General features: G+C 42.4%; 1 protein-coding gene across 1 annotated transcript in view; it reads right to left on the minus strand.

Annotated features, from left to right (window-relative positions):
• Positions 1 to 117: 117 nt before the first annotated feature.
• Positions 118 to 23,120, minus strand: part of LOC142971715 (solute carrier family 24 member 2) — a 31,873-nt gene continuing 8,870 nt past the window's right edge. Inside the window, exons 2-11 of the mRNA XM_076112347.1 lie at positions 18,197 to 18,245; positions 17,120 to 17,228; positions 14,448 to 14,462; positions 10,424 to 10,474; positions 7,152 to 7,250; positions 5,407 to 5,489; positions 1,401 to 1,535; positions 1,170 to 1,259; positions 609 to 775; positions 118 to 367 (exon numbers count right to left, since the gene is read on the minus strand). Coding sequence (XP_075968462.1) covers positions 118 to 367; positions 609 to 775; positions 1,170 to 1,259; positions 1,401 to 1,535; positions 5,407 to 5,489; positions 7,152 to 7,250; positions 10,424 to 10,474; positions 14,448 to 14,462; positions 17,120 to 17,228; positions 18,197 to 18,245 — 1,048 coding nt within the window. The remainder of the gene's footprint in view (positions 368 to 608; positions 776 to 1,169; positions 1,260 to 1,400; positions 1,536 to 5,406; positions 5,490 to 7,151; positions 7,251 to 10,423; positions 10,475 to 14,447; positions 14,463 to 17,119; positions 17,229 to 18,196; positions 18,246 to 23,120) is intronic.

Here is a 23,120-nt window from a genome sequence, read left to right on the forward strand (position 1 = left end):
GGATAAAGGATCACAAGGGTCTGGTAAGAGCGATGGCAGACAAGAAGGATGGTCGTGTTGGTGGTGGTGGTGGTTGTGGTGGTGACGAGGGGGAGGAAGTGGGTCCTCGAAACGTCCTCAGATGGACACGGGACAGGTGATGACCTTGTCCTCCAGCATGACGCTGACCACCAGGAAGACAAAATACAGCATGAACATGATGAAGCCGAGCAGCTTGCTCATGCGCCACTTGCAGGCGGCGATGGAGATGATGACGAAGAGGAGCATGATGAAGAGGAGCACGATGGCACAGAAGAGGCCGTTGGAGCTGACTTGCACCGGTTTCATGCCGTTGATGAAGGACCACATGAGCCAGGGGAACGGCAGTCTGCGAATACACACATGTCACAGTCATTTAGCAAAGACGCTTCATGTAATGAAACATTTTTTTTACACATTGTTTGGGATCAAACCAAGTTTAAATGATATCCTGACTAAAAAGGATGCCTTCTATATCAGAAGACGAGAATATGAAGCAAGTTTGTAATTCAACATGTTTTTTTCTTGTTTTCCTGTCAATATCAGGGATTTAGACAGAGCAAGAGCGTGCACATGCTCAGATGGCATACCCAACGGTAATGTCGAAGATGTTGGAGCCCACGGAGCTGGATACAGCCATATCCCCCAGTCCCTTGCGTGCCACAATGACACTGGTGATGAGGTCAGGGATGGAGGTTCCAGCTGCTAATATAGTCAGGCCCATAATCTCCTCTGTAATCCCAATGGTCTGTCCAACCTGGAAAAAAAAGAAGAAGAAAAAAGGAGACTAAGCTTTGGCATAAATAAAACCTAATCTTTTGTTCTAGCTATTTTTAATGTCCTCGTGATGCTTGGGAAGCTCATGGAGGTGACACGACTGTAGCTCTGACAATCTCTTTGTTTTGAATAAGACAGCTGTGATTATTAAGGAGTGGGTGGATTATAGAATATGGTTTCATTTTATATGTCAAGGATGGGAACTGGAGAGAAAAGACGACTGCATCTTGCCTTTGTTTGTTTTTTTGACAAGGATTATGCTTGTGTTCGGATTTTACAATGTTCTGGGACTGCTGTCGTGAATCACATGACACCCACTTCATTTTTGCAACGTCATTTCTGAGGGAGTGTGCAAGTCTTTGGTAACTGTGTACCTGGTGAGCCCACCACACCATTAGGTAGGAGAAGATTGCAATCCAGGTGATGGCACCCAGGAAGGTGACGGGGAAGAACCTCTTTGATGTCTGAAAGGCAGAAGAACAAAAAGAGCGAGAAGAGTGAATTTAGCAGCAAACGCACAAATAAGGACTCCACACTTAGCCATCCAAAACAGACACCGTTCATGCGTGAAATGTTTTTGCGAAGGAGAACTCTGTCTCACACACCGCCTTCCTGACGTCAGGCAGCGTTATCCACAGGGGGAGGACGATGGGTATGATTAAGAGGTAGGTGAGGCGCTTGCGGTTGGACTCGGGCCAGGACAGGCTCAGAGGCTGGTCATCCTCCTCTTCGTCCTCAGCCTGAAAGGAGACACCATAGACGAGAAAGAGGGAAAGGAGATATAGATGACAAAACAGAATGGGTAATACCACTTAAAATATTAAAATACCATACCATAAATAAATACCATAATCACCTAGTGTTTAGCTAATAATATCGGGTAAATATGAAGCAAATAGCACATCGAGTTGAGTCATGCTTTGTTCATTTTCCTAAAGGGATGTTGTGAAAAATAAATCATTATGATCCAAGTGTCTTTTGTCTCATTGGGATACACCTCTCCATAGCAACTATCCAGAGAGGTAGGCAGCACTCTTGCAATACAAGCACTTCAAGAGGGAAAAGACAACACAGAGGTCTGCAGAAATTGACGGCCGGACCTGGAAGTGTGCGTGTGCTTTTGCTCTGCGGTGACCGAAAGACAGAGGAGTCTGATGACTGTGATTTGGGAGATTGCACCGAGCCTGAAGGGCTCAGCCTCTCCAGTCATCAGGGCCTCATCACTGCTGACTGCTGGCTGCACTGCAGACCCCCCCCCCGGGGTCTGATTGGACCTGCCACTGGAATGCCAAGTGAGCCACAGACTGCCACCTCTCTGCAGATCAGCATCAAATAAGCTGTCACAGTCTGAAGATGACACACTGAAGCCCTGGCAATAAAGACAACTAAATCATCTTTTCATCCATAGCGGCTAAGCTTTTGTGCCTACCGCCGCAAAAGCAGACTCTCAAGTGAACATTCTGGTACTTAAAGAACTTTAACGGTACAACAACAAAGCCTTCTGAGAGCGGAAAACATGTCTTGGCTCCCTTTGTATCCAATTAAACAGGATGCAATGGAGCCGTGGGGAGCTGCAGAGAACAGGTCCACACATGCAGATCTGATCAGAACACACTGATGACCTAGAACATACAACAGGGCAGATGTTGAGAACAGATGTTGCTCAGTAGATAATCATTTTCTCAAGACAATCATTTAAGTCTTAATCACATGAGCTAAAGCATGCCCAGAGAGTGAGGCAGAAATGTTTGAAGATGGCTACTGCACAAATCATGAATCATACGAAGCGTATCCTGCTGTGACAGCTACTGCTGTTGAGTATTGCCTGGTAACCTTGGTAATCAGAGCTGCCAAACAAAAGGCAGCGCTTGCATCACTTATGCTCAGCATTCTGATTTCTCCTCCTCTCCATATCCAGATGGCTGCATTGTTGTCTGTCAGAAGGCCTAAAACCTTCAGATCAATTCTGAACCAAACTCGGCTTTTCCGAGATGTAAAGAAATGAGAGGTTTCCACCACGGCCACTGTGTGTTCACTACAGTGTTTGCAGGATTATAATAGCAAAAACAGCTACTTCATATCGCAGTTTGCCCTGCAGCTCTTTGATGGATATGTTGACTTCATGCAGGTGACTGTTTCTGGCTGAAACTGCACTCTGTGAGTCCGTCATTTGTGTATTTATACTTTACTTGCTTTCTCTGCTTAAGCACCCCACAGAGATGGGGCTCCCTTCTCTGAGTTGGCTCCCAAATGCCAGCCCCTTGGGGGCCTTTCCTGCCCCGTGGTGGCTCAGTTGGCAACACTGACAACTCTGAGCTTAAAGGCACTGACTTTTACCAGGCACCACAGAGCTGCGAGGGGGACGCATGACATTTGCTCTTTTTGTTTTTTCTTCCCCGGGGGAAGCGTGTGCGCCGGCACCTGGTGTGTTGCAACAAAGCTACAAGAGTTGAAACGGTCACAAAAAAGAGTAAGCACATAAGCACAGCTGCAAAAAGGCTGCACGCTGATGCATTTGCATCACTTGCTTGATCAAACTTTTAGTATCGTGGAGTGCAGCCATCTATCTGAATTACTTTCGTCTTCTCTGACACCGGTCCTCTTTCTGAATATGTTTCCGGTAATCACGCAGCACAGGTGAAATCTGACAAAGCAAAAAAAACAACTCTAATTTCTTTTAGTAGCTCGACTGTCAAACGTCTTGCATTTTTCCCCACAGACGATTCATCTTTTTTTGGAGGATAACAGCTGCTGCGGTGTGAATATCGGCATCTGCTATATGAATTTATTTATTTATTTTTGACACAGAGGCTCCATCTGGATATGAAATTCTCATATTATCTAGCAAAAAAGGTAAAGCGAACAGATATTTAAATCTGATGCTACTTCCTCCCTGAAACCCATGATACACACATGATACACAATGTTTATTTTCTTTCCCCAAATCGTTTTAGTTGAGATAGAGGAAACATTGCAGTATATGATCATTTTCTGTCTTTTAATGACAATAAAGGAAATTGTTCTAGAAGTCTGCTGCTTGAATTTTGACCTTAACTATGCCCTCATTCCCCAATCTTGGTTGCCAAAGCATCCGGGAGGAATTGAATAATTAGCATGACGGAGCCTCTGGCAGCATGTGAAGGTATGAGCCGTTTCCAGCTACTCCCTGGTTTACACGGACAGCTGCGCTGTGGGACAGACCTCTCCAAATAGCAGCATGTGGGAAGCAAGAATGCCAATAAGCGCCCAGATCTCACAAATTCAGTGAATCGCCACCTGAAATATTCTATAATCATATATCAGGTTTTCTGCCTTTACCTCAAGAAGATAAGTTTTGAGGTGAATCTAAAATTCTTCGTTCTTACCCAGGCTCCATTTTTAGGCACAAATATTGTTAGCTTCAGGGGAGTGATGACAGTTTTATCTGCAAAGGCTATTATTAACCCAAGAGTGAGATATCAATCTGAGAACAACTTGGTGCAGGGGAATAGATCAATACGCACGTGGTCATGTTGCAAATCAGGGCTCATCTTAAGCAGTCTATTCTGAGAGCTTCCTATATGCTTCCACACCAGTCCGACTTTATAGACTACTGTATCTTGCCTTGGAGGATTGATGTCAGTGTGCTACAGTATCTATGTTTTAGGTGCAGAAAGAATTTTTACTTTTTTTGGAATCATTTAGTTTCTACAACTAGAGCTAAAGCTAATCTAAATGCCCTGCAGGCATTTCTATACCGTGTTTATGAGATGGGACCGGATGGAGAACCCGAAACATAATGTCTCCGGCCACGGCTGTTGCATAAAAATATTCGGAAAATGTGGTGTATAGCTGATATTGGAAAACAATTATTCTAGAGAAAGTTATTTACCTGAAACCAAAATATTCAGCCCCCAAAACCAAGTTGAAAAACATACTTTTTGCTCATTTAATGGAAGCAGGATTCAGTCTGTCTTGGGGTTACTCTTGGTCAGTGAAACGATCGAGAATCCAGCAGGCTGACCGACACGCCCGTCTCCTCTGCGTGCCTCCCTCTCAGTGGACGACTTTGAATAGCTGCCCTTTTACCCCAGGACCGTCTGCTGGCCTGGCGGGTCGCTGCGTCCCACCATCATCGCTCATGCCAGCACAACTGCTGCAGGTGCCATGAGGAGGCTCTTTGTGCCTGGCCGCACGTCAAAGACTGTGTGTGTGTGTGTGTGTCGAGGCATGCGTGCGAGTGTGTTCATTTCGAGCACCCAGCGGCGGCGAGCAGCAGGTGAGTGAGGAGTGTGATTACAGAACTCAGTGGGACGAGGCGGGTCTTTGGCAGGTCTGGCTGAAGATGGAGGGACTCGCCCGAGTGCATGCTGGGAAATTATCAGCAGTACTGACCTGTGCCATGGTCAATCCAACCTTTGCATCAATCACACTCAAGGTGGAACACAGACACAGATGAGAGGCATAAAACATCCGCAAATGTCTCTCCAACTTTGAAATCTGTCTCTCAGTTTTGCTGCCCTATCAGAGCATGACGTCATTAGTTTGATTTGGCATATTTTTTTGGAGGGGGGGGGGGGGGGGGGGGGGTAATTGAGTTTGGTGCAGTTTCTTCCTGCTGTCGTCCCTTACCGTCTCCCCCTCTTGACCAACTGTTCCGTTCATGGGTGGTGTCACTTCCACTTCCACGCTGGAGCTGTTTGGAAGGTTCTTATCTGTGGGAAGTTTAACGAATAATTACAGTGAGAAGCATGTAGAGGAACTAAAGCTGGCATTGCCTCAAATTGGCACGAGAGTGTTTATACTTCTTCCCCTCCGTACTTTTTAATCCACTACATTTATTTGACAGCTATAGCAACTTCAATAAGCAGGAACCAGTAAATGTTTGTTCACCTTAAGCATCTTTCTGTGTACGTACAAGTATATGTGCAGGTCTGTGGCTGTCACTAACATCCGTCTCCCTCATCACATCCTGGTGGCTGATATGACTCCATTTAATTTGAGGCCAGACTTACTTACCAGCCCTTATTGAAATACAAAGAGCCGAAAGCCATGTAATCAGATGATAACACTATAATTGCTGTGGAAATTGCTTTAATTCAAGTGTGGTTGTGACACAATTTGAGAGATTCTCAGATAGATAAAGTGACTTGATACCACTGTCGTCCAGCACATGACATCACTCCCTAGCTTGGATGCTATCTATGATATCACAGATAGAAAGATGGGATGTGGATCTAATCACATGCATCATACACCGAACTAAACGGACAGTAAATCTTCTTTTACTACAGACACCAATTTAAGATATGCGAGGCTCGAAAAGTATGCTGTGATGACCAGTCATGCATTTTGATTAAGATGGTAATATGTTAATGTGGCGCTGTTAGCATAATTTGCCTTGTTGATAAACATCTATGCCTCGCTTTGATTCTGCTGCTCTGACTACACTGTGGCCATGAAAGGGCATCCTCTTGCCTCCTGTTCATCCTTTGGTCCGATGCTCTTTGAAGTGAAAAAAAACACCCCACATAAATTACACTTGGCAGTGACTGTGATTGATTTAAATACTGCTTGAAGACAACACTTGCAATCAATTTGGCAGTTTTTTGATAATGTCATGCTTGTTTAACATCGGATGTGACGCTCATTAACTATTTCAGTGGACGTTCCTGATGACTAATAAGGAATATTAAGCCGGGTAACGGCTATTCATGACGTTTTAGCAACAGCAAAGGAGTCTTTGTGAATAATCAGCTAATATCGAAGGAAAGGAATAGTGTGACATTTGGTAGGAATGCACTTATTTTCTTTTCTTGCCCAGAGTTTGATGAGAAGATTGATACCACTCATAGCTTAGCATTGAGACTTAAATCTGTACAACACAACATGTTGTTCTTACACTTCAGTTTATTTAAGGATTGCATGACATTTGCTCGAACATGTTGATTGATGAGATTTAAAAGGTGCTGGTAGGCACATGCTACCTTTGGACAGAGCCAGGCTAACCGTTTCCCCTGTTTCCAGTCTTTATGCTAAGCTAAGCTAACCAGCTGCTGGTGGTAGCTTCATATTTAGCATTGGACATGAGAGTGGTATCAACCTTCTCATCTGACCCTTACCTCAGCAAAAAAGTGAACAAATGTATTAACGCAAAATGTCGAACTATTCCTTCAGGAACATCAAATGGAACACATCATGGCGCTTTTGTGTGATTTGTGTCAGTTTGTCTTGATGTTAATGTCACTTACTGTTATTAATCCAGTCTTTGATTGTATGACTGCTCATCTACTGTATGTGCAGCACTTTGGGCAACCTTTGTTGTAGTTTAGAATGTGCTATACAAATACATTTTGATTGATCAAAGAGCTTTTTACCTGAACGGCTTGCTACTCCATTGGCCTTCTCACTGTCCTCCACTTGGCATTTCTTTTTTGCGATCTTATGAAGGATGGATGCCTTCTCTCGAAATTTACCTGCAACAGAACAGCCACAGTGGTTAAAGATGGATGCATCTTCAAGGCCTCTCGTCCTCTTCCCAGTGAGAGCTCCGTCGTTGTCACCTTTGACCCCAGATGGGTCACATTTCAAAAGCACAGTGCATACAGGGCGGTGTCTTCCCACAGAACTGCTGTTTAAACAACATAGAGAGTCAATATGACATAGCATATCATATACTGATGACCCTGCAATGTCCTGGTCCTTGGTGGAGGCAAAGCCAGCAGGGGAGAGAATCTCTTGTGAAGATATCTGTCTTCTGGAGCTCAGATTCACTCCTGTACACCAGTTCTCATATCAGACCAGAAACTCACAAGAGAGGTCAGAGGCTAGCTGTGAACTAAAAGCAACCAAAGACTGAGCTGAGGACAGCATCATCAGAAGTGACACATCTATAGGTTCAGAAACTTGGTATTGCAATATTTAAACAGGAAACACCTGATTTTACCATTATTATAGTGCTTCTATTTTAGCGTTGCTCGTATAGGGTGCTGCAGGGATGACATATTGTTTGGAAGTTAGCATCACACTGGTTCCCTCGACAAAAAGCCAATATGATTTTTCTATTGGATTTTGGATTATTGCAGAAAGTAAACTGTGGCAAACAAGTTTATAATACTTACTGATTTTGTTCAGCAAGATAATATTCACAAATGAACACTACTTTTCTGATTTTGAAAGCATGAATACAATCGGCAGAAGTGAAAAAAAAAACGTCAGGTCACATGAGCACGAGTGACGGCAGACAAGTTGACGTGATGACGTTTTGAAGTGGCATTTAGCCACCTCCTCTTTTAAGACATAAAAGCTTCAAAACTCACAAAAATATGAACCGACGTATTTTATAATGTAGAACAAAATATTGAAATCTCTTCAGCTTGTGTTCACCATAAACCTTATTTCAAGCATTTAACCAAAAACCCAGTGAAGGGGGAACTGGAAGTGCGAAAATGCCAACTAATTTCCAGGTTTTAGGACTTATTCCTGCAGCAATCTATTGAAGTTCCTCCTAAATTTAGGTAAAGTAGCTGCGTGCGAAGCCTCAGACAAAGAGAAATACTGTAGCATGCAAGAGACATCTGCTTGTTGGAGAAATTTGATCAATATTAAAAAAATCACTGACGGGGATGACATTGTTGCTGATAACATTTATTGACCCAATAACACTGGAAAGATGATGCTGTGACGCACGAGACTGAATTGAAACCTAGTCATCAATTGAACAACATGACCTTGAGGCTTGCATAAGCTGCGGGCTCACGCAAGGCAATTCTGCTCATGTTATGACGAGCGATGACTGGAATTCCCCCAACGACACACACATCAACAACAACACTGTACTCAGACGAGAAGAACTTTGACACCATAGGCACAAAACTTAGGTAGTGTAAGTTTTTATGTTCCCATGTAATACACATTAGATGTTAATATTTAATGGCTTTTGTCAGAGATTCTGTCCTCTATCATGGTTTTGTGTAAAACCTCTTGTGCGTCGAGTATCCGTATTCACTGACTTCCTGTGCGTGTCAGTTGTTGCATGCATGTCCTACCTACTCCCAAATCAGCCCATTGTAATCAATGTGAAAGATTTTTTTTTCATTTCAAGAGGGCACGGCTGATTTGTCAGTGCTTGACACAGTGACGCGTCGATACATACTCCACCCGACCATGTCAATGCTGTCTGTGACCTTCTGGCAAAATCATTAACCACCCTAAGTCACCCCGGGCCTTCCTCCCGTCTCCTCTATCTAATTCCACAGTTCTCCATCGCTCCTGTTTTTCTCGCTCCTGTTTTTTCAAACGCCATTCTTTCTCTCATTCTGTTGTCTTTTAGTCGTGTGGCTATACGCACAGCCCCTCCCCTCCTCGCTCTCTTTCAGACACGCACATGCTCACGGAAGACATACGCACACTGTATACTGTACATTTTCACAAAACGGCATCACACATTCCACTGCCTTGACATCACTCACCTTAGGCGGTCATTGTCAGTGGGCTGTGTATGCGCGTGTTCCGTTTATACAGATGTGGGCGTGAGATCATTGTCTCTGCGTGGGACTACAAAGTAGCAGGGTTGGGCTTTTTTGATGAGTTTCAAAGGAAATTCTTGAACGTTGAAGAAAACCACTTTCAGTTAACTGATTCTGAAACCTTATGCCAAGGACCTATGAAGGCAGAGAGCAGTTATGTGTAGTTACTAAGAGTAACTAACTAACTTAATTATCAAGATGTCCATTGATCAAAATTGATTTTTCCCTTAAAGTCAACAGCTAGGAAAATAATCAAGTAATTTTAGCTTCAGCTCCCCAGCTACCTTTCACTTGATAAAGCTAGTTTAATCATTTTTAAACGAATGTCATAAATAATGTTACTCCTGCATGTTGCCTCTGGGTATGGTTTGAAATCCCACTATAGAGCTATAGCTCTAAGGGCAAACAACAAAGAAATATGACAGTTCCAATTTGCAAGTCTTTGAGAATAACCAAGTCCAGCCCATCCCTAGCTCTCGTTACACAGCCGCTCATTTTCCCTGTCAGCTCTGTTTGTTACGCAACTACTGGGTGGATGAGTCAGCAACGTACGTCTTACATGTGTGCACCCGCTGCTGGTACAAGTGGAACCTCCAAGTGAGCGCTGAGGCATGGATGATGTATTTCTCAACAATGCGGATGGGTAACGGGGCCAAAGATTTAAAAAAAGAAAAAGAAAACCTTGTGTTTTCAAGGGATGCTTTGTGGTGCATTTGTGTGTGTAGTTTTATTTGCATAATAACAAAATTTGACCAATAATTCAGGAAAGCAGTGGCTTTCTCACAAAATCAAACATAAGCAACATATGATGAAAATAGAATAAAATCCATAAAAGCATTACACACAGTAACACACAATATGTTTGTACATAATCTCTGGGAAGAAAAAAATTAAATAAAATAAAAAATGAGGATAATAAGTAAATAATAAAATGGCATGGCTACCGTGATTTGCACTTTGTCAGTGAAATCTCAGAGAGGTTGTCAAACTTAAAACAAACTGTATGTCATGTCGCAAGCAAACAAAAAATGGAATTGGAGGTTACGTAATAAAGATGGAGAAAAAGGAAGAGGGATGACAGAAGCTGACTCAAGGAATCAAGTGAAAACTTTCAGGCTTACCTTCCTCAGTCATTGAGTGATAATATTTTAGTTTCCCATAAGTCCCAAGCTCTACAACATCACAGCAAAAGACAAGGGTAAGGCAACGAACACACAGAGAAAAGGAAAAGAGTGAACATGACAGAACAAGACAGGTCCGCTGGTTCTACATCACGTTCTTTACAAACACTCACACGGCCACAAGGAGTGACATACAGAAAGACAAAGTCTCTCAGAGTCATCACTGCAGAAGTGCAAAACAAAGCGGCAAAGGGTTGAATTACAAATAAAATACATCATAGCTTTACAGTAAGTCAGGCTGATAAATAGCCTGCCAATGGCACAGGTTGGATAGCTATTAGAGAAGATTTGCGAAAGAAAGGGAGGGGGGGAGGGGCTGTCAATATACTGGAAAACACAACAGGTTCATACAATGATGTATATATAAAAAAATAATAATAAAAAAACAGAACAGGAAAGTCAGAAGAGAACTGGGTCAACATGCAACAAAAAAGATGAGTCCTCCTCTCCTCTGCACGCAAGCTCATTCAAAGGCTTGATGATTCTGCATTTTTTTTCCCCCACAATGAAACCCAAACAATTAATTTGATTCCCTTACTGTAGCAGTTCTTCGGTGCTACTGTAAATAGACGGTCAGCACATCTGCATGATGAATTAGCCGGGAATTCAAACCTGCAGCAACAGCTGAACGTGAAGCAGCAGAAAAGAAGACACCGGACCATAAGGCTCTACCTCCCGCACTGCGCTTTGGAGCTGCTCTGCCCGTTTCAGCATAACTAATAGCATGAGGATTTAGTCTTTAGTGCAGAGGTGATCAAATATGCTCACTTCACTCTGGCGGTTACGTGACGTTTTATTTTGAATGTTGACTCATGAACTCGTCACTGTAATTTATGGTTGCTAACTGGATGAACCTCGATGAAAATATGGAGGAAGATTAAAATGTAACTTTTAATTTTTAAAGCCATTCTTGGTTACGTCAAGCACACGCACTCTCTCTTATTTAAAGCCTCTATTAGACCTATTTTAAATAGCCAAGCTATGCCCTTTATAGCTCTTATACGCCTAATGTTATTGAGCTATATATATATATATATATATATATATATATGACTAGTAAATCATTTTACCACCATGTTAACTACATTGCAGAGCCACTTTGGCCAGACTGCTCTTGTGAAATATTCATGAAGAGACTTCCTGCTTATATAAAAGGTTATGTAAATAAAATATGCTTTTGTACCGTGGGTAAACTGACCCATTTACTCTCTTCACAAGCACAGATTGTCGACATGTAGGTGTATAGTACAGTAAGTAGAGTATATGCTCGTGCCCACAAACCCACATGCATACACACTAATATCCAACAGTGGGCGACCACTCCACTCACGTGTGAGAGGATTATGATGAGAACCACATGCCAAATGAGAGACTTGGCAGCCCTGAAAACACAATCTAATGAGATGAAAACACATCCTATTGCAGAGTGTCTTGCCCATCTGCTACACTCACAGACAAGTGCCTCAATCCCATATGATTAGGCGATTTGGGTTTGAAGTGCAGCATCACTGTTGGGCTGGCCTCTAACCGAGGTTGCTCTGGGGGCAATTAACCCTCAACAACAATCACTGCCCGCACACTGGTCTGAGGGAGGCTTGTTGTTGTTTACCAGGGTCCCTCTTGTCCTTGCGGTGTGACCTCTAAACCTCTAGTGAGCTGTGCGCAAGAGAGTGTGAGTGCATCCCGCGCCGTCTGCTGGGGGTTGGGGTGTCAGGGAAATTCACAGTCTGTGCCGAAGCAAAAAGGCTTTTAACATTGATTCTTTCACCCGCCCGGCGCATGGTGAGCTCAGAGGTGGGGGGTGTGACATGTGTGCGAGTTAGAGGCATGATGGGTTGACTGGTCTCAGTTACATAACATATTGGAAGTACAACTATGACTGTACATCACCTTTTTTTTCTGAATTCAAATATTAATGCTAAACTTGTATATAAAAATACAGTGTTATTTATTGCATTTTTCGATACACATGAAAATGCTACCATTTCAAACATATGCCTTTGTGAAGTTTAAGTTGGAGTTAAATGTAATCTAGTGCTAAAAATGCAGTTACGTTCAAACAAATAATTAAAAACCTTATAGCAAGATGTCAATATTATACGGCATGAATGGTAAATATATTTCCATTGCACAAGGGGTGTCGGGTCAGCGACAGCTTTATTGAACCATGTGATCAATGGGGCCCTGGGTCACCACACAGACAACGCTGCAGGCAGTGGGAGCAGCAGTATGGGGCGAACTGGAAATGTTGGCTTGACGAATAAATTTACCTCTCATAATTAACGGCTGTTAAAAAAAAAAAAAAAAAAAGTAAAGTCACAGAACAGAAAACTCATCCAAAAATCCTTTGTTTCTTTGTTCACAAATTAATTTTTGGGTGTAAGTTACACCCTCACACAATGACGTATACACAAAACTTGTTTGCTCCTGGTGTGACTGGTTTCCTTGCTTGCCTCCATCCAACACCAACCCTCTTGTGTCTCACCAGTTTACCCAATGAGCGTAGTGTCTGCCGACATGGGTGTATCACGGTTTACCCAAAACGACCTTGTCCTTTCCATGCTCTGTGGAGGCCCTCGACGTCTGCTCAATAAAAATGGCCTCACTTCAACAAAGATGTCGAAGGCCACATTGGTTTTGTGAGCGATCTTTCCAGTCTATGTCAGTTAGATAATGATCTAAGCATCTGATGAGATAGCTGGTCTGTGCTGCTATATTTCTACCACTGTACTGCACTACATAGTCACAGATTATGGAACTAGTGGGAGATTGTCAGGTACTTGAAATAATCGACAAGGCCAATTATTCGTTCTATATCTTATTTCTGGTATATTATTGGTAAAATGTTTGCATTTCATACATTTACTGTATGGTTTGAGGTCGTATGCAAGCGCCCATCTTCTCCCATCTTGTCCCGTACCGAGGTCAACCTCAGCTATGGTTATGGTTATCACCACTAGAGTTCATATCTCAGGGTGATACATCTTATTGAGGGGCCTGAGCCAAAGGCATGCACGCAGTCTGAATTCTGAGTGCTGTTTTGGGAGGCTTGTTTCAGCCATCCACTGAGAGCTCAGACAGCCACTCTGCCCGTCTCCCTCCCCATCTCTCTTTGTAGTTCAATATTTGATGCTACTCCTAAGTGATATTGTTTGTAGCTCCACACTGATGGAAAAAAAGAGATGTGGGCACTTGTGCCGGGAACTAAGTGTACCAGACTATTACTGTGTTCTCTCCAATGAAAAACATGCAGGATTAAAGGTCTATTATTGAACTGAAGGACATGCATGTGAATACTTAAATCGATAACAGTTTGGTGGGAACAGCCAATTGTAAAAGAGGGAAACAAATTTAAGTCCACTGCAATTAATTGCTCTGTCCAGCTCTTATTGACTCTGAATCCTGATGAAGGGCATGTGAGGAGGACTGAGAAAACAGCTCACAACTTTTCTCCGTCTGCCCAAAAACCAAATTCACGTGCCAAGCACAACGTTGTCAAGTTGAGAGACCTACCACATGAAATCTCCATCTTCTTGCTACACCACTGCCATGTGTGGCTAAATGCCTGCAAGGTAAAGGGCCTTCACAAACCAGGAGTTTAAAGACAACACAACAGGAAAAACAAAAATCGTTTCCTGTCCCACGGAGAGCAACAATATAAAACCAGGACTAAAAAGGAGTTCATAAGAGGAGAGAGAGGATTGGGGACAATGGGGAAAACAATGCAGAAATGGTCACAAAGGGTTTCCAAGGAGAATACATCCACAGAAGAGAATGAGACATTTGAAGGAGAGAATCTGCAAGGATGGACAGTACAGGATTGACATATACAGCACAGCGGCGCTGGGGAGATGTATACATAGGGGACACGTCGGGCAAGAGAGCTGCCTCCAGGCTGTTGGAATGAGAACAAACATTTTTTGGGGGAGGAGTGGGAGATACATAAATTAGAGTAGTAACTCACCAGAGTCAGCAAATTCTGAGGGGACAGTAGAAAGAGAGATAGGAAGACAAACAGAGAAAAGATAAATCCAGGTGATATATTTAGTGAGCGTACATTAGATCACTGATATTCTTCCAAGATGAGAGTCAAAAGTCCATTAGGCTATATTTTGCTAAAAAACAAATGATTAGGATGTATGCTCCCCCCCCCTTCTTTCAGGTAGATATGACAGGTATGAGAGTGGTGTAAATCCACTTATCTAACTCTCTGGAAGAAAGTGCACAAGCATATTTCTCAAAATGTCCATTTCTTTAAGGGACACACACATGCATACCCGCACACATACTGACAAGACACCCACAAACATCAACCAAGGTTTTTCCTGCAATAAGTATTTAGTATTATGTTACCGTAACCAAAATCTGCCAGTGTTTACAGAAATGAAACCTCCTTAAATGCATCACTGATTTTGCTTTTCACCCAGTGACATCACAGCTGGCATTTTAATTGATTTTGACTACGGTTAAAGTAGCAAAGAGTCTGAGTGTTTAAGCCAGGAACAACTCTATGAACACAAACTACCCCCACTCTAAAAGTAGAACAAGTGAAACGTAACCAGTTCCCAGCACTAGCAAAACAACCTCAGATTTTTCCTTTGCCTCGGAAGAGCAGACAACTTTATTTTGAGAAATGTCTATAAAAAATGTATGGATCGAGTCCTGGCAGCTCCCTCCGGCTTCCGCTGAGCTACACTTAAAGCCGAAGAGCACGCAAGGACAAGCAGCACAACCTCCCTCTTTGATGGATGCACCTGCTCGTCTCTCTCCACGCCGCTGGCTCACCAACAAGATGCTTCTTTGCATTACTGAGATCAGTAAATGTGCAATGAACATGGACGGTAATGGATCAAATTAATCATTTAATGCACTAAACAAAGAAGGCATCTGATGAGGGCATTCTACAATGTATTCAAGACCAATGTCATCGTTAAATGTAGCTGGATGTGTGAAAACTTCCAACATGGGACATGGAAATTACAAAATAATAAACCCAAAGTGTTGCTTTTGTTCTCTCTGGCAATGAATTAAATCCTCGTGTCATGTCACACTGTAGTTGTTGCTTCAGTGCATTCATTTCCAGTCAGTAATTTGCCAAAAGACTCATCAGTCAAATCTGGACGAACATCCTCGCATTTCTGCTGCATTCATATTTGAAGCAGAACTTCACTGTTTGACCATTTCAATCCACTATTGAGAAAAAACATATTGACAAACACATTCACATAGTAATTCATTCTGACATTGCTTTTTAGATGCTTGGTAATGATTAAGACCCAAACACAAACAGGCATCTTTAACATATATTTGCCAGTCCATTCATCTTCATGCAGTCCAACAAGCAGTAAATATGTCATCATCAGTGCATGTTAGTTGCTCCTTAAAAAGGACCAAATGATAAATGCATCTACAAGGAGCGGCAGGGTGGAGTGTGTAAAACTTTGGCTTGTACATATACGACTGGCCATACAGACTGCCATTCCATCAGCTGGCTGCGATTTACATTTTAATCATTGCGATGGGAAGATAGATACACTCGGAAACCGTACACCTTGGATTTAGTGTACGACAACGACTTGATGCATGTTAATGGGCACTTAAGGCCGTCTGGGCAGAGCTTATTAATCTTTCCTGAGCTGACTCATTCTACGTTTGGCTTTCAAGGAATGTAAAGTCATTTTCGGAGAAAGCTGAAATGCCTCCTCAGTACAGAGCAGACATCTGCTAATGTGATCACATCCATCCATCCATAGGGCAAATATGTAGCCTAATCATTGTTCAGGATTAGAAATGGCTCTTTGGCCTTGTCCTATGTGGTATCTTTGTCTGTGGCAACACTGGCACTGATGCTTTTAATCAAACAACTTACACTGTAGATACAAGATACTGCATCCAATTTAAAGACCTTTCATGAAAGCCAAGAAAACCTCCAATGACACATTCCTCAAACCTGTGTTGCTCCACGTTAATGTGCATTTTTCTGCGGGTTAAGAATGGGATGACACTGCACCTCCTCCCCCGGTGTATTAACATATTCATCCCCTGCGTCGAGCACTGACACTGCCGTTTCACATTTGCTTTAGCTTAGCCAATAGGCCTTGATCTTGGATTAAAGGGAAATGATCTTCCACATTAGCTGAGCTTTGACACAGAACTTTGCCTTGTCTCGTACGGACTATTTTTAAAAAGGGATCAATTCAGTCCAGGCACATCGGGGCTGGAAGTACATTCTAAATGTTAATGACGGAGACTTGTGTATGCATGAAAAGCCAGTACTTTTTTATTTGGACTGAGGAATGAATTAAAAACACCATATGGTTGCTCTCTGAGCTGTTTTTCATAGCCAAGAATTTGAGCTCAAGTTCAGGATATGAACATCTTTCATGCGCCCTTAACAGTTTTTTGCCAGTAAAATTCTTGGCTTCCATACATTTCTGAAACACCTGAAAGCAGGATTTCGGTCATTTTAAGTGAAAAAGACAAGAATGATGACAAATTCAAGGCAACATCAACCTGAAAATGGACAATTACAGACTGTAAGTCTCAAACACACAGGATATACAGCACAGATGCTTTTTTTTTTTTTACTGAGTCAAAGACTTAAGATTTGTGTTTTCTACATGCAGACCCTCTTACCTTCACTTAAAGGGTCCAACGTGTGAATCATCAGCTGGAAAATGCTGTTTCTCATCAAGCTGTTGTGCAGGGAGGCGGAACTACCTCCCCTCTGAAGTCGAGGCCTGGCCTGTGAGAGGAGAAACAAGATGTCAAACAAATATATTTTGACTTGAATGGGACTTTTTTTTAAACTAGGACACGTTTCCTACTAGCAAAAGAGATACAGTATACCTTGTTCCAACTCTTATTGCTGTCATAAAGCACATATGCCGATTTTAACACCAGTCTATCAATTGTAAGCACTTTACCAGCGCCATTTCTAATCCAGGCTGTTTGGAATATGATTCCCTAATCCTCTTTTGCATAAAACCCCTCAGTGGAACCTGCAACCCAGTAAAACTCTCATAAAGTGCCTCAGCATCTGAAAAATATAAGCCCCATGGGTTGAGACGGGCGTTCACAATTGAAGTGGCACACGAGGTCTTTCTCCCAAAACAACCGTCGCCAAGGTCACTCCAGCAGTTGAAGCTGAACTTGGGAACTGTGGGAAATTAAGCACCGTTGCAGGCGGCAGCTGTTTGGAATGTGTCCGCCTTTGGCTGCCCACAGAGGTGAGGCGTAGGCACAGGAGGTGTCAGGTGCTAATTCACAGGCCCATATGGGTGCGAGCGGGAGGCAGCGGGGAGGCACGTAGACTGGCGGGGCTTCTGTAAGATGTGGCTTCTCGGTGCTACCCTGAAGACTCTCCTTCTGCTGCTCTGTTTCATCTGCTTCCTTTACAATCCGGATGAAAACCTAACACTCCGGCGTGCTTTTCGAAAGAATAAAAGCATTAAAAGAGTCTGATGTTTTCTAAGCACATGCTCTTTCCTCGGTTGTCTTTCGCATGCTGCGTACAGAACGTAACTGTGGAGAAAAGGCTTCGGAAAACAGACGGAGCTACTCTCTGCACACAGGGAGGCTGAAGGTTAGAGATAACAGTGTACACGTCTTCACAGTACGGTGGGAGAAACATAAGTTACGCTCCTACATCTACACAGAAACGGGGACAAACACAGAAGCAGACTGGAAGAGTGTCAATCAGACAGGACCTACCGACAACTTCCCGTCATCTTCTGGGGTCGCAGGAATTGCCTTCTCATCCAACACAGAGAGAAGTAGAAGTAAAAGGGGGAGAGAAAGAGAAAACAGGACAAAGATGTGAAGCATGCCGCACACAACCACACAGACTAGATGAAAAGACGACAGTGAGAGACATTAGAGCACAGTTACACTGATGGTGATGACTGATGTAAGTAGACAAGACGTGAGGGACAGATTCCTCCCCACTGCTGTGCCTGCCTGCCTACTGTGTCAGTCACAAGCTGAGCAAGATTACATTGTCCATTCGAATTTCCTTGAAATTCCTTCAAAAACGTAATTTCATTTTCACTCATGTGAGTGAGGGACGTCAACTATTATCAGAAAGTCAGGCTGTATATTGGTACTCACTGTAAAAGGGACATACACTTCACATTCTTGCCACCAGCTAGCTGAGAAGATTGCTACTCCTATGATGTCTATGGAGCTTTGATCTGAATGGTCTAAAAACTCTAAAACTTTTTCCTGCAGGTCCAGTGCTGCCAGTCTGAATGTGATGCTTCTGAGAGTGGGCATGTGTCAGATCATACCAAAGTGACTCCAGTCTTTTCACAATCATTCAATTCTCTGCCATCATTCTCAGCGGGGCTATTTGGCATTTGCAGTATACTGTAACATCTATTTTTGAAACAAAAAGCTTTTCACCGAGTGCCTGACTGAGCTGCACTCACTTCATCTCCAAAAAAAACCGTGTTTGTGTGAGTGTGTTAAATAACAGTCGCTTCAGGCCTCCGTTTCTAGGAACAAACACAAAGCTTTTGTTCAGATCTTAGCATATCAAGGCTTTGTTTCACAGCCTACACAGTGTTCAGACAAAAAAAATGTTGAAATGTGAAATGTGGAGGCACTTTTGTGGGCTGACAAAGTGCACAATGCCAAATGAAATGCAAAAAGAACGATCAAGTTTGATCAAAAGACTGTTCAAAAAACATTCAGGGCAAACGTACACATTTTAAGAAGGGTCCTTCATGCTCGTCAAGCCAGTGATTCATTCGCAAGCTAAATGATGCTGCACTGCATTGAATATCAAATCTTTTGATAACGATGAAGGAGTGGTTCATGAGGTGAACGCGTAACCACACAATGTACTTTATAGTTTTTCTTTCGTTGATTATAACAAAATTCTGAACTCGCTAAACTCTAAAATTCCCCTTTACTTGATCATCCTGGGCTAGTTATTTTTATTCACCACTGCAGTCATTGTGAATGTCAGTATACCCACCGTGTCTATTCAACTATAACCTCATTCCCCCCCCCCCCCCCCCCCCCCATTTCATATCTTACTCTCGAGGTGTAATTATTCTATTTAACTCCCTATCACCCTCCTCAAAGGCAAAGTCAGGATGGTTAGGAGAGAACAGGTGAATGTGCCAGATAGCGATTACGCCGTGGGTCGCTCATTAAGCCAGCGTTAAATATTATGACTAATAATCACATCGGGAGATTAGTATGTTCTCTGGAGTTTGTGTGTTCTCTAATACCGGCAGCTCTGCCTTCCAGCTCTTACGTAATGTCACATTAGGATCATTCTTGGAAGCGGATCAGCTGAGGGGAGATAAATGTCCCTCTGCAGCCGCATGCATGTAACGGCTGTGTTACAGAGAATTATCGATCGAGAGTGTGACATCATGCAAAAGTACTTCCGCTTTCAACGCTGAAATTGCCCACAGCTTAAAGGGGGTGGGGGGGACTTTCGTAGGAATCTGCACACATTGGTGAAATGCTGAAAGCAAAAGAGCTGTGACTCCCGACTTTCAAACATCAGTGGCGGATGATAGGTCTTCTCATACGCAATCTGGGTGCACAAAAGGGGGTCTATTTCTGGATGAATTTGATTTGCATTTCCTTTATGCTTCTGCATCCAAGCCACATTACACACAGGAGAATAATAGCTTTTTTTTCACACTTTCTAGATCGCAAATGGTGGAGTTTGATTTAATCATAGCTCTGCGCTTGATCCTTAAAATCCTGAATATACCCGACGTATACAATGAATGGTGATAACAGCAATCAGCATTGCAGTTTATAAATATTATGAGGAACTTTCCATATCACTTCTTCCACTTATTTTTATTCTTTTAGCGCTACTTGGTTGTCTGACATTTTGTATGGAATCAAAATTCTAAATCTAAGGTGGATGATATGAAGGCATGGGACCATCATTGGAGATACTGCTTCTAAATGTTACACTTGGTTCTACCGTCATTACAATACACCATTTACTGTAGTTTCTAAAGCAATACATGGACCCTTCAAGCCTCAAGTAGCATCATAGAAACGTATTTTGGATACTCATAAGTACTGCAATGAGTGAATCACCTCATGATTACAGTGAGAAGGTTGGCCAAGGATATCCCTGACTGTGATGTAGAATCAAGAAAAGTATCTACTGACACTAACTGTTTATACACCGTCTCATTTCAGTTCATACAATACCAACTCTGAACTTAAATGTAGCACTTTAGCTACAAAGACTTTAGCTTCCAAACCATAACACTGTGGAAATCAACACAAAGGTTAGAAGGAATGCCTTGACAATTTGGGAAATATGCTTATTAGCTTTTTTTTTTTTTATTGAGAGTTACATGAGAAAATTGATAACACTCTCAAATCTGTATGCTAAATAGAAAGCTGCTTTAATATTGAGAAAATCTAATTATGTTATACCGTGATAGGGTTAGGGTTAAGGTTAGGGTTAGACAGTATATTGCAAAAAATAGGGTTCACAAATGAGATTTTTGATAATTAATTATCAGTAATGTGGATATAATGACTAACTGGGTAAGATAAATTATAGAACAGCTAGAGCAGTCTGGTAAACTCGGCAAATGACATCACTTTACTGTAATGCAGCCTTTGAAACCAGGAAAAAACAACACTTGTGCCATATTAAGATGCAATTTGACATTGAAACTGTAGTAGATGTGGATATTAGCCTGTGCACGCATGTAAAGATTTTTGACAACCACACTGCTTGTTGAGCAAATTTGCAAAGTGAAATCTTGCACAGCTCCAGGCGTTTGCCTGCATGCGCTTACAGTAGGCAACCTGTCTGTAAGAGCATGACAGAACACCCTTGGAGATTTGTCCATCTAGATTCATTGTGTGTGAGCTTAACTGTTGAGCAGCACTCTCTCTCTCTCTTTCCCTCCATCTCTCTCTCTCCAGTTTGCCTGGAGACGATAATGATGATCTTCAAGGAAAGGAGGGAAAAGATGCACAACAAGTCAAGAAGCCATCCACTTGCTAATTAGTAACCCCTTCATTTTTCTAACAAGCAGAACTAATTACAGGAGCTGCCACGACGCTGATTTCCCACAAGGCAATGCTCACCAGGACTAAGGCAAAATTGCTTCCTCTTACACCCCCCTCACATGAGCCAATCAGACTCAGGCTTTGGGGAGACAGATAGGGGAACAAAAACTGCAGTATCATTTTTGCAAGTAAACGTAATCACCCGAAGCTGGGTTTGATCAGGAACAATTTCCCATAGTGGAACTCCATGTACATGTATTGTACAGTCAGTTTTTCTTCAGTTAATAGTAAGTGATTTATTCACTTATTCACCAGATTCAATTTAGATTGTACACGTGCAACGTAATGTTGTAGCTGAGGTAGAATAATGACCTCCTGCAAACCTGATCAAATAGGAAGTTTGTTGTTCCTGTCGGATTAGAGCTGGTTTTGATCTGAAGATGCAGTAAACAACGAAAGGTTGAGCAGGGTTGTTTGTTTTTGAGATTGTAGCAAACACTGAACTCAATGTTCTTGCATTTATATTATGCAGCGTGTCTACTGTGCTCCCGCTGCAGCACCGTCTGCCCTAGATTTTTGTTTTTGAGCTGGCCTCTCCTGTTTATCTGCATGACCCGAGAGTTGTTGATGAAGTTATTTCTTGTCTTTTGTTTGGGTTCAGCTATAATCAGTACTGGTGCTACTGTCTTGTCAGCTCCTGATACTGACAGGAACTTCATCTCTCTGTAAAATGCCTAACAGGGGGCAACCAGACTAACTCAATCGCTGACAGTTGTCCAAATCTAGTTGCCGTGAGCCCACTGGGCAGGTATTGGTTATAGAGATAACAGGTACACTGTAGCATCCAGACCACTTCCCAGAAAATGAGCCACTAGGAGCTGATAAATAGAGGCATCTGTGCTCCAGTTGCCCACCAATGTAAACTGAAATCAAAATACAGTGCTATGCTGTATTAAGTTGGCCTGGATTCTGAGATTGTTGTCAACAGCATCAGTGTCAGAGCTCAACCGTAACGGAGATCAAGGTAACATGCTGGATCTGCATCCTGAGCTGGTTTTGACACTTCCCAAACCTGATATGCAATGTATCCTAGTACCCATACTGTAGGCGCTGTGCGACAAGATCTCTGAACAGCTGATTTCTCTGTCAATACAAACGGAACCAGGAAGCTTGTACTTTTAATGCACTCACTGGGCTTGATATGCACAAAATGTACAGTGAAGTTTTACTGTAAAGTGTGTATTCTTCAACCAGTCGACCTGCTTACCTGCCAGATTTACTTTTAACATCTGATGAGAGTCATTTTAAATAATACTTTAAGTCCAAAGATTCAGCTTATTGATCAGTTTTGATTTAGTTATATTTTAAAGGATGATGCTGCTCCAACTAGAAGAATACAACCAACAGTTTATCCATCACTCAATACTTTCCTTTGAAAATAACTTACAAATAAAAGGATCAGTAATTACCAGCTTGCTACTGTACTTCTTAGCAAACATTACTCAAACAAGAGTAAATAGAGCATTTGTTGGCCACTATTTTCAGCTGCAGATATATATAACACATTTGGTGTGAAAATTTACGACAGCAGGACGGTGTATGTGGGATTGAGTCAAAATAAACT

The sequence above is a fragment of the Anarhichas minor genome, unplaced genomic scaffold (genome assembly GCF_050575085.1).
Source record: "Anarhichas minor isolate MPS153535 unplaced genomic scaffold, ASM5057508v1 ptg000049l, whole genome shotgun sequence".
In the NCBI taxonomy this organism is placed as follows: domain Eukaryota; kingdom Metazoa; phylum Chordata; class Actinopteri; order Perciformes; family Anarhichadidae; genus Anarhichas; species Anarhichas minor.